The sequence below is a fragment of the Salvelinus sp. IW2-2015 genome, unplaced genomic scaffold (genome assembly GCF_002910315.2).
Source record: "Salvelinus sp. IW2-2015 unplaced genomic scaffold, ASM291031v2 Un_scaffold5560, whole genome shotgun sequence".
Taxonomy (NCBI): domain Eukaryota; kingdom Metazoa; phylum Chordata; class Actinopteri; order Salmoniformes; family Salmonidae; genus Salvelinus; species Salvelinus sp. IW2-2015.
The window spans coordinates 9,780-21,702 of record NW_019946825.1 but is presented as its reverse complement, the minus strand read 5'-3'; the positions used below and the strand labels follow the sequence as shown (position 1 = coordinate 21,702).

The 11,923-nt window shown below is 43.7% G+C and overlaps 2 protein-coding genes and 1 long non-coding RNA gene across 3 annotated transcripts; all 3 read left to right on the top strand.

Annotated features, from left to right (window-relative positions):
• Positions 1 to 5,719: 5,719 nt before the first annotated feature.
• On the top strand, positions 5,720 to 6,287 carry LOC112078341 (fibrinogen alpha chain-like; the record flags this gene model as incomplete). The annotated part of the gene is given in 6 exon segments (XM_070442024.1): positions 5,720 to 5,830; positions 5,832 to 5,871; positions 5,874 to 5,945; positions 5,948 to 5,974; positions 6,137 to 6,184; positions 6,187 to 6,287. Coding segments are annotated over 6 exon segments (399 nt in total), but the record flags the coding sequence as incomplete, so codon positions are not given.
• Positions 6,288 to 7,476: 1,189 nt separating this feature from the next.
• On the top strand, positions 7,477 to 10,297 carry fga (fibrinogen alpha chain). Its single transcript, XM_024144616.2, has 3 exons — positions 7,477 to 7,669; positions 7,796 to 8,556; positions 9,151 to 10,297. Exons 1-3 carry the CDS (start codon positions 7,572 to 7,574, stop codon positions 9,897 to 9,899), a joined length of 1,608 nt encoding a protein of 535 aa, XP_024000384.2. The 5' UTR covers positions 7,477 to 7,571; the 3' UTR covers positions 9,900 to 10,297.
• Positions 10,298 to 10,595: 298 nt separating this feature from the next.
• On the top strand, positions 10,596 to 10,914 carry LOC139026710 (uncharacterized). Its single transcript, XR_011478625.1, has 2 exons — positions 10,596 to 10,682; positions 10,780 to 10,914. It is a non-coding gene; the product is annotated as an uncharacterized lncRNA (long non-coding RNA).
• The last annotated feature ends 1,009 nt before the right edge of the window (positions 10,915 to 11,923 follow it).

The window sequence follows — 11,923 nt, the reverse complement described above, 5'->3', positions numbered from 1 at the left end:
TGGTAAGTGTGTGGCGAGGTGGGTACTGTCTGGGGGTGGTTGTAGTGTGGTGTAGTGGTGTAGTGGGATGGTTAAGTGTCTCGGGGAAAGTGGTTAGTGTTGTGGGGTGGGTACTCTGTGGAGATGATTAGTTGTGGGGGTGGTTAAATGTTGGTGGGGTACTGTGTGTGGGTGGTTAGATGTTGGGTGGGTACTGGTTGGGGGTGGTTAGTGTGGGGGGTACTGTCTGGGGTGTGTTAGTGGGGGTGGTACTCTGTGGTGTTACTGTGTGGGTGAGGTATGTGTGGGGGTTAGTGTGGGGTGGGTTAGTGTTGGGGGTGGGTACTGTGTGTGGGTGGTTAGGGGGTGGGCTGTGGGTGTGATTAGGTGTGGTTATGTTGTGGGTAGTTAGTGTGGGGGGTGTTAGTGTGTGGGGTGGGTACTGTGTGCGGAGTGGTTATGTGCGGTGTCTGGGGGTGGGGAGTGTGTGGGGTGGTAGTGTGTGGGTGGTATGTGTGGGGGTGTTAGTGTTGTGGCGGGTGGGTTAGTGATGTGTTGGTGGGATATGCGTGGTGTGGGGTGGTGTGTGTGGGTGGTTAGTTGTTGGTGTGGTACTGTGTGGGGGTGTTAGTGTTGGGGGTGGGTACTGTGTGGGGTGGTTAGTGGGTGGGGTATTAGTGGGTGGTGTAGTGGTGTGGGGTGGTTAGTGTGTGGGGTGGGACTGTACATGATGACGAAACACACACATGACTAGTACATAGTCAGACTAGCCTGGGAGCCACCGGTCTGTTGTACTGTCATGACAATGAGCAATAGAGTTTGGCAAGAGCACAAATTGACCCGGGACGGGCACAGGGGACCGTCTCTTTTAGAACTGCTGAGTCAAGTCAACTCCGTCACAGAACAGATGACAAAACAACAACCACACAGAAACAAAAAAATCAACAACACTGTTACTTGGCTGTGGTTTTATTCAAAAACATACCTCTCTGTTCTCCTCTCATTTTTCTCCCTCCACTCCTTATCAGCTATCCAGGCTGATCAGGAGCCGGATCAAGCCTCCTACTCCTCAGAGCTACCTGCGTGATCAGCTGATCAAGCCTCTACTCCTCTACAGCTACCCAGGCTGATCAGAGCGGATCAAGCCTCAACTCCTCAGAGCTACCAGGCTGATCAGGAGCCTGGATCAAGCCTCTACTTCTCAAGAGCTACCCAGGTGCTGAATCAGGGCTGGATCAAAGCCTCCCACTCCTCAGAGCTACCCAGGCTGTATTCAGGGACCTAGTATAATTCAAGCGTCTCTGAGTAGAAGTGATGATCAAGGATCAGTTTTGCCTTTTTAATCACAATGAATACGATTACATGGACAGGGAAGGGGGTGGGGACAGATCCTAGATCAGCCCTACTACTCTGAGATGCTTCATAAATACGACCCCGGGATACACAACCTTTCTGGAAAGATCGTCTAAACGTGCGTGTCAATCAATCCGTTTGGAAACCCCCAGATGGTTGCTAAATTCTGAGTTGACCGCTCTCTAGACAATCAGTGACTAACTCCTGAGGYTGTGTTCCAAAAGGCAACCTATTCCCTATGTAGTGTACAACTTTWGACCAGAGCCCTACGGGTCTGCCTATGGGCCCYKGTCAAAGGTAGTGCACTCTATAGGGATTTAGGTGCCATTTGGGACTAAAAGGGTTTGTCAACAAGTATAGTCAGATAAAAAAAGCTCAGAAGCTCRGGGGAACAGTATTGTAGACCAGCATAGAGAGAGAGATGACACTACCACACATCTTCTGCTTGTTCCTGGCTGTCCTTGCCTTCACTTGGGTACGATAATGTTTCTATTCATTATTTATCATTTTAATGTAATAGTTTTAATTATAATTTATTTAATAATAATAGATTGAATTTATATACCACTTTTTCTAGATAACATATATTTATTCCTGATGTATTTGTGAGGTACCTTTTTTTTGTTGGAAATATGTTTTTAAATATACAGAGTATTCAGAATGTATTCATCTCCTTGACTTATACCACATTTTGTTTGCGTTACAGACTGAATTCAAAATGGATTAAATAGATTTTTTTTCTCTCTCACCCATCTACACAAAGTGAAAACATGTTTTTAGAAATGTTTGCACATTTATTCAAAATGAAATACAGAAATATCTCATTTACATAAGTATTCACACCCCTGAGTCAATACCTGTTAGAATCACCTTTGGCAGCGATTACAGCTGTGAGTCTTTCTGGGTACGTCTCTAAGAGCTTTGCACACCTGAATTGTGCTACATTTGCCCATTATTCTTTAGTATTAGGATGTTGCCTGTGCTTAGCTCCATTCCATCTCTTTTCTTATCCTGATAAACTCCCCAGTCCTTTAAAGATGACAAGCATACCCATAACATGAGACAGCCACCACTATGCGTTGTATTGGATTTGCCCCCAAACATAACTCTTTGTATTCAGGACAAAAAGTGAATTGCTTTGCCACATTYTTTTTGTATTATTACTTTAGTGCCTTGTTACAAACCAGATGCATGTTTTTAGAATACTTGTATTCTGTACAGGTTTCCTTCTTTTCACTCTGTCATTTAGGTTAGTATTGTGGAGAAAGTGCAATGTTGTTGATCCATCCTCAGTTTTCTCCTACCACAGACGTTAAACTCTGTAACTGTTTTATAGTCACCATTGGCCTCATGGTGAAATCCCTGAGCGGTTTCCTTCCTCTCCGGCCACTGAGTTTGGAAGGACGCCTGTATCTTTTGTAGTGACTGGGTGTATTGATACACCATCCAAAGTGTAATTAATAACTTCACCATGCTCAAAGGGATATTCAATGTCTGTTTTTTTATATTTTAACCATCTACCAATAGGTGCCCTTCTTTTGCGAGACATTGGAAAACCTCACCGCTCGACTGAGGGATCTTACAAATAGTTGTGTGTGTGGGGTACAGAGATGAGGTAGTCATTCAAAAATCATGTACCTCTTAAGGATCGGACCCTTTTTTTCCATTTTTGTCTAAAATGACATACCCAAATCTAACTGCCTGTAGCTCAGGCCCTGAAGCAAGGATATGCATATTCTTGGTACCATTTGAAAGGAAACACTTTGAAGTTTGTGGAAATGTGAAATGAATGTAGGAGAATATAACACATTAGATCTGGTTAAAGATAATACAAAGAATAAAACATGATTCTTTTTTGTATTTTTTTTGTTATCATCTTTGATACCAACATGTTTTAATAAGCAGACCACCATAGTCCCTGTGCCCAAAAACACCAAGGTAAACTGCCTAAATGACTACCGACCCGTAACACTCACGTCTGTAGCCATGAAGTAATTTGAAAGGCTGGTCATGGCTCACATCAACACCATTATCCCAGAAACCCTAGACCCACTCCAATTTGCATACCGCCACAACAGATCCACAGATGATGCATCTCTATTGCACTCCACACTGCCCTTTCCCACCTGGACAATAGGAACACCTATGTGAAAATGCTGTTCRTTGACTACAACTCAGCGTTCAACACCATAGTGCCCTCAAAGCTCATCACTAAGCTAAGGACCCTGGGACTAACACCTCCCTCTAAACTGGATCCTGGACTTCCTGACGGGCCGCCCCCAGGTGGTAAGGGTAGGCAACAACACATCCGCCACACTAATCCTCAACACGGGGGCCCCTCAGGGGCTACACGGCCAGGCACGACTCCAACACCATCATTAAGTTTGCTGATGACACAACAGTAGTAGGCCTGATCACCGACAACGACGAGACAGCCTATAGGGAGGAGGTCAGAGACCTGCCCCACCCCCCTCCCTCTCTTTTACATCGCTGCTATTCTCTGTTGTTATCATCTATTCATAGTCACTTTAATGACTCTACCTACATGTACATATTACCTCAACTAACCGGTGCACCGCACATTGACACTGTACCGGTACACCCCTTTATATAGTCTCGCTATTGTTATTTTACTGCTCTTTAATTACTTTTACTTTTATTTATTATTCTTATCCATATTTTTTTTAACTGCGTTGTTGTTTAGGGGCTCGTAAGTAAGCATTTCACTGTAAGGTCTACATCTGTTGTATTCAGCACATGTGACTAATAACATGTGATTTGATTTGATTTGAAATGAAAGAGAAAGGCCACAATGTATTATTGCAGTTTAGGCGCAATTTAGAGTTTGGCCACTAGATGGCAGCAGTGTATGTGCAAAGTTTTAGACTGATCCGATGAAMCATTGCATTACTGTTCAAAATGTTGTATCAAATCTGCCCAATTGTGCCTAATTGGTTTATGGATACAACTTCAAGTTTAGAACTGTGCTCTCCTCAAACTATAGCATGGTATTCTTTCACTGTACATTGGACAGTGCAGTTCGATTTCTATCCATATAAGACATATCTATGTCCTGGGACATTTTCTTGTTCCTTAAAATCTCATGCTAATCACATTAGCGCACGTTAGCTCAACCGTTCCCGCTGGGGGTACACCGATCCCGTAGAGGTTTTAAAACACTATTATTGCAAACAGAGTGAGTTGATGCAACTTATTATGTTACTTGTTAAGCAAGATTTTACTCCTGAACTTATTTAAGCATGCCATAACAAAGGGGTTCAAAACTTATTGACTCAAGACATTTTAGCTTTTTATTGTTAATAAATGTATAAACATTTTAAAAAACATAATTCTACTTTGACATTATGAGGTATTGTGGGTATGCCAGTGAACCAAAAATCTAAATTTAAGTAATTTTATGAAATTCAGGCTGTAACACAACAAAATGTGAAAAAGTCAAGGGTTGTGAATATTTTCTGAAGGAAAATAATGGTCAAATATATATATATATTTTTTTTATATGATATGTATTTAAATGAATATATATAATGTGTGTTTAAATGAATATATATATATGGTTTCTGGGGCATGTAGACATGGACTAGGAGGCTTTACGCACAAGTTTAACTATACGGTGACAAAAATTATGAGTTCAGTATTTTTTATCTTGAATATGTTTAATATTACTAATATTAATATTAATATTATTGTTTAATATTACTGACATCTTTTGTTGTCTATTCTAATTATTGAGAATGCTTTCTCTTAATCTGTCTCTCTCTCCTCTCTCTCTCTCTCTCTCTCTCTCTCTCTGCTCTCTCTCTCTCTCTCACCTCCTCTCTCTCTCTCTCTCTCTCCTCTCTCTCTCTCCTCCTCTTCTCCATTCTCTCTCTGTCACTTGTTTCTCCCACCCTTCAAACTCCCCCACCTCTCTCTCTCTCTCCTCTTTCTCTCTCCCTCCTCCCACCTCTTTCTAATCATCTCTCTCAGCGCTGAGACATAGCGACCATATTAAACCCTCGTGGAGCCAGGCCAGTAAGAACATGCTACAAGGCTGATAAATGTTCCACAGAGAAGACCATTGGCCTTGCTCAGATGAAACTGGGTAAGCACCGTTTCTCTTACTAATGGAGACTTTAAACAGAAATATACTTTTAGGTATATACACAACCTTCTGTCTATGTCCGTACTGTAACTCAGCCTCTCCTCTCCCCTCTTCTCCTCTCTTCCACCTCTTCCTCCGCCTCGTCCTCATCCTCTCTCCTCTCCCCTCCACCTCCTCCCCCCTCCTCATCCTCTCTCCTCCTCTCCCCCTCTCCTCTCCTCTCCCCATCTCCTCCCCTCTCCCTCCTCCTCCTCATCCTCTCCTCCCTCCTCTCTTCCCCTCTCCTCCTCTCCTCTTCCTCCTCCCCCTCCACTCCTCCTCTCCTCCCCTCCCTCTCCTCCTCCTCCTCCCCAGGGTCCTAAGTGCCCGTCAGGTTGTCGTATCCAGGGTCTGTTTAGACAAGGCAGACCATTCCCTGCTGAAGAAGATAGAGAAATTAGGCAGCTCCTTGACCAGAACAGAGCCAAACATCCGCTCTGCCACCAGTCATCCAAACAGACCTATGACTACTCAAGGAGAAACTCACCTCCAACGCAGGTGAACGGGATAATATGATTGGAGAACAGTCGGCTTTGTTTGGTTCTTTTTGATCTCTGTTTTGGTCTTCTCGCTCTCTCTCTCTGTCTCTCTCTCTCTCTCTCTCCTCTCTCTGTCTCCATCTCTTCTCTCTCTCATAAACCACTCCCCTTCTGTCACCAGGTAATGACAACAGCTTCTATGACCTGGCAGAGCGTCTCCGTCAGAGGATCGCGATATCAAATCAGAGATAGAGCGCCAGCTGAGGATCCTCAACGCTCTGAAGACCAGCGTCAAAGACCTAGGTTATAAGATTGACAGAACTGAGATGTGAGATTAAACTGATGATGATGATGAGAAGACCAGGTCAGAGACCAGGTTAAGATAGAGCAGAGACTGGAGGTGAGATTAAGACGATGATGATGAGATATTGAAGACCTGCAGGGTTCAGAGACCACGGTTATAGACATGCCAGAGACTGGAGGTGAGATTAAGACTGATGATGGATGATGATGAAGACCAGGGTCAGAGACCAGGTTATAGACATGCAGAGACTGGAGGTGAGATTAAGACTGATGATGAACAATGAAGACCAGGGTCAGAGACAAGGTTATAGACATGCAGAGACTGGAGGTGAGATTAAGACTGATGATGACAATGATAAGACCAAGGGTCAGAGACCGAGGTTATAGAGCAGCAGAGACTGGAGTGAGATTAAGACTGACATGTGAATGATGATGATGAAGACCAGGGTCAGAGACCATGTCTAAGAGATGAGGAGACAGTCCCTCTCTTTCCACAGAGAGACAGAGTTTCCACATGTGAATTCAGTATCCTTGGTGTTATTACCCTTCCTTTGGTTGAAAGAACAGAAATATCAATCAGAGCCTCAAAGAGACTACAAGATGATATCAATGCAGAGGCATACATATAGAACGTGAGTGAGGAAAGACTTATATGAAGAACATGTATGATTAGAAGAGTTATATGAAGACATGGTGATGTGAAGAAAGGAAGAGTATATGAAGACAGTGTATGTGAGGAAGAGTATATGAAGACATGGTGATGAGGAAGAGGAAGAGTTATATGAAGACATGGTGATGTGAGGGAGGAAGAGTATATGAAGAACAGGGTTGTGAGAAGAGAAAGTTATATGAAGACATGGTGATGTGAGGAAGAGGAAGAGTTATATGAAGACATGGTGATGTGAGAAGAGGAAGAGTTATATGAAGACATGGGATGTGAGGAAAGAAAGTTATATGAAACATGGTGAGTGAGAGAGGAAGAGTTATAGAAGACATGGTATTGAGGAAGAGTGTTGAAAAAAGCCTTTTTTATTTACCTCCTTTTCCCCTCCCCCTCTCCTTCCCCCACTACCCCCTACTCATCTCCCCCTTCTCCTCCCTCCCCACCCCACTCCCCCCCTTCTCAAACATCCTCCCCTTACCCCCTCCCCACCCCACTCTCCCCTCCCTTCTCATCTCATCTCCTACCCCCCCCTCCACCCCCTCCGCCAGTGGGACATCGACATCAAAGCTGCGCACGCTGTAAGGGGTCTTGTAAGGGCTACGCTGAGTTCTCCGTTGATCAAACATCCTACGTGGCTCTGGACAAACAGATGGACCAGCTGGAATCCCAGAGCGTTCAGTCTGTGGAGACCGTCCGCACGCTGTACGTCATGAAGAGCCGACCGCTTAAAGACGTCGTGGTCGACAGGTGAGCAGGAGGATGCTGCTTTCGTTTTCTCCTGCCCCTCCATCTCCACACCCCCTTACCATCTAATCTCCTCTTTTCCTCTCCTCCCCTCTCCCGTACCCTTCTCTCCACCCCCCCCCCTCTCAGTAAGTACAAGTCCGGCCCGGCTGAGGAGCAGAAGGAGGTTTTCTTCCCGGAGGTGAAGACCGTGAAGCTAACCTTGGAGACCCAGGAGTCCGACGCTTCGTCTGCCGCCAAGGTCCCGGGTACGCACTTCAAGCCTTCGACTTCAGGCTCTTCATCGTCATCGGGTTTGTCAACGGGGTCGGGGACGAAGGACGGGCCGAGGAAAACGATCACGGAGCTGGGTGGTGGTGGGGGGACAAGGGGGGATGGAGTTGGGGATTTCTTTAAAGGCATGGGTGGATTCGGCGGTGGTCTGGGAAGTCTCGGAGGCGGAGATTTCGCCACTACTGGTCACCTGACCACTCAGACGTCGAGCTGTACCAAGACGACGAAAAGGACGATAGTACATACGAAGGACGGGCCAGTGGAGCGCATCGAGGAAGTATCAGGCGGACTCGGCTGTGAGGCGCTGAAGCACGGTGGCGGWGGAGGAGGAGGGATGGGCGACTTCTTCCCATCCCTCACCTCCTCCTCTTCCTCATCCTCCTCWTCCTCCTCCTCGTTGACCAAAACCACGAGCCACGGCGGCACCAAGGGAGGCAGTAGCATCCTCACCAGCACCAAGACCGGCGGCACCGGCGGCGGTTTCGGAGGAGATCCGTTCGGAATGGATCTCGGAGCGTTCATGCGTGGGAACGAGGAAGACGACGTCCCAGATTTCCACGCCCGCAGCGTGAAGACTAGCGTCCGGAGCGAGCGGCAGGCGGATTATGTGGGAAAAGGTACATCTGACCTGGAGTAACCGCACAGCAGTTGACCTAGCTAGCCCGCTGTTAGCATCTTAGCCTAGCAGCCGTTAGCAATTAGCATGTTAGCCTAGYCTCCATTAGCACCTTAGCCAAACTGCCAATAGCAATTAGCATCTTATGCTAGCAGCCGTTAGAGGTTAGAGTCTTAGCCAGAAGCTTTGAGCGTCTTAGCTAGCAGTCAGAAGTGAAACATTGCTAATTTTGTCATAGCTCAAAGCAAAGCCTAGATTGTAAAATTAACTTTCAGAATCTGATGAACAGTAGCCAAATTAACAAAGATGTGTAAGCTAGTTCAGCCATTGCTCATATGATGTGGTTGTAGCTAACATTTTTTATTTTTTATTTTAACAAATAAAACTTTGCAGAGATACTGTATAAGATATACTGTACTGTACATATTACTGTATGCTCATGAAATATTCAATGGATAAGAAGTGTAATCATGGAGAACAAAAGGACTGTTGTAATTTCTCTTCACTGAAAAGGACAACACTAAATTCACTACTGAATTCCGGTCTCTCCATTCTTCCCGGGCCCCTAATCCGTAGTCTCTCCGTCTGCTTTCAGATTGCTCCGACATCCAACGGAACCATCTCACAGGGGAAAAGAGCGGCCTGTACAAAATTAACCCCTCTACCTCCCTCTCCACCCCCTCTCTGAACGGGGTAGTGGAGGTTTACTGCGACCAGGAAGGGTTTCTAGGAGGGTGGACCCTGGTCCAACAGAGAGCGCATGGGGGGGTTAGCTTCAACCGTTCCTGGGCAGACTACCAGGAGGGGTTCGGAGGAGTGGACGGCCAGGGTAAAGGGGAGGTATGGCTAGGGTTAAAACACCTCCATCTTCTAACCCGGGAGGATAGTATGTTGAGGGTAGAGCTAGAAGACTGGGAGGGAGGGGAGGCGATAGCCGAGTACACAGTGAAAGTTGGGTGCGAAGCTGAGGGGTATCAGTTAACCGTGGCGGAGTACGCAGGCGACGCAGGAGACGCTTTAGTCAAGGGGGAGTCTAGTTTAGGGAGTCAGGGGTCGCCCGGGTTGGGGTCGTTCCTCTCCCACGAGGGGATGAAGTTTAGTACCTTCGATAAGGATAATGACCAATGGGAGGAGAGCTGTGCAGAGATGTACGGCGGCGGCTGGTGGTATAACAACTGCCAGAGAGCTAACTTAAACGGTGTTTACTACAAAGGGGGGAAGTACGATCCCGGTAGTAACGTTCCGTACGAGATAGAAAACGGAGTGGTGTGGCTGACGTACAAACCAGCTGACTATAGTCTGAAGACCACCCGCATGAAGATACGGCCGCTCGCTATGGCCTGAGAGAGAGAGGGAAGGAGAGAGGGAAGGAGAGAGAGAGGGAAGGAGAGAGAGAGCTAATGCTGACTGTTGATTCTGTGAGTAGATGATTAAATGTGACTTTGTTTTCTGACCCCGTGATGATGTCAATGTATTGAATGTTCATGTAAAAACAAAACCCAGCAACCTCTGAACCAACTAGTTACTGCTAACGTTCAAATAACTGGTCTCGAGATCAGTAACCTCTGAACCAACCAGCTACTGCTAACGTTCAAATAACTGGTCTGAGATCAGTAACCTGTGAACTAACAAGCTATTGCTAATGTTCAAATAACTGGTCTGAGATCAGTAACCTCTGAACCAACTGCTAACGTTCAAATAACTGGTCTGAGATCAGTAACCTCTGAACCAACTAGCTACTGCTAACGTTCAAATAACTGGTCTGAGATCAGTAACCTCTGAACCAACTGCTAAACGTTCAAATAACTGGTCTGAGATCAGTAACCTCTGAACCAACTAGCTACTGCTAACGTTCAAATAACTGGTTGAGATCAGTAACCTCTGAACCAACTGCTAACGTTCAAATAACTGGTCTGAGATCAGTAACCTCTGAACCAACTGCTGACGTTCAAATAACTGGTCTGAGATCAGTAACCTCTGAACCAACCAGCTACTGCTAACGTTCAAATAACTGGTCTGAGATCAGTAACCTCTGAACCAACTGCTGACGTTCAATAACTGGTCTGAGATCAGTAACCTCTGAACCAACCAGCTACTGCTAACGTTCAAATAACTGGTTGAGCATCAGTAACCTCTGAACCAACTGCTAACGTTCAAATAACTGGTCTGAGATCAGTAACCTCTGAACCAACTGCTAACGTTCAAATAACTGGTCTGAGATCAGTAACCCTCTGAACCAACTGCTAACGTTCAAATAACTGGTCTGAGAACAGAAGGGGTTCTAAGAACTACTTTCGAACTTCTGTTAGAACGTCTAAACCAAGCTATTGTTCAAACAATAAAGACGTGTTCACTTCAACTTCATGTTTTGGGTTGTTTGTTTTGTCTTTTGTTATTACTGCATGTCTTCTGTTTACTGTTCAAACTACTACGGTAGAGCTGTTCAAAAGTTAGCAGGAAAAAGTTATATTTTATAGCATAAAAGAAATCAACTACAATATTAAATACACACCCCCAAATGGGGACAGACGTCAGTTCAAATTCCACCCTGTCATTGGATTCATGTTCAAATTGGTGGAAAAAATTCATACGAAATTCATATGTTGATGTCTTTTAGAGAATCCAATCAGTTTTCAGTGTTGATTCAATGTCATCACATTTAATATTTTTTGGGTTGAAATGACAGGGAAACAAATTTGAGTCAACCAGTTTTTGCCCAGTGAGATGAGAGTTAATAATATGACTTTATAGTCTTCTTTATGGTATAGGCCTATACATTAAATATATATAGACATTAGAATATTATTTTATATACATTAAATATATATAGACATTAGAATATTATATTATATACATTAAATATATATAGACATTAGGATATTATATTATATACATTAAATATATATAGACATTAGAATATTATATTATATACATTAAATATATATAGACATTAGTATATTATATTATATACATTAAATATATATAGACATTAGTATATTATTACATTAAGAATATATAGACATTAGGATATTATATTATATACATTAAATTATATAGACATTAGGATATTATATTATATGCAATAAGATATTGGACATTAGAATATTATATACATTAAGAATATATAGAGATTAGTATATTATATACATTAAGATATAATAGACATTAGGATATTATATTATATACATTAAATATATATAGACATTAGGATATTATATTATATATCATTAAGAATATATAGACATTAGTATATTATATTATATGCAATAAGAATATATGGACATTAGAATATTATTACATTAAGAATATATAGACATTAGTATATTATATACATTAAGAAATATATAGACATTAGGATATTATATTAT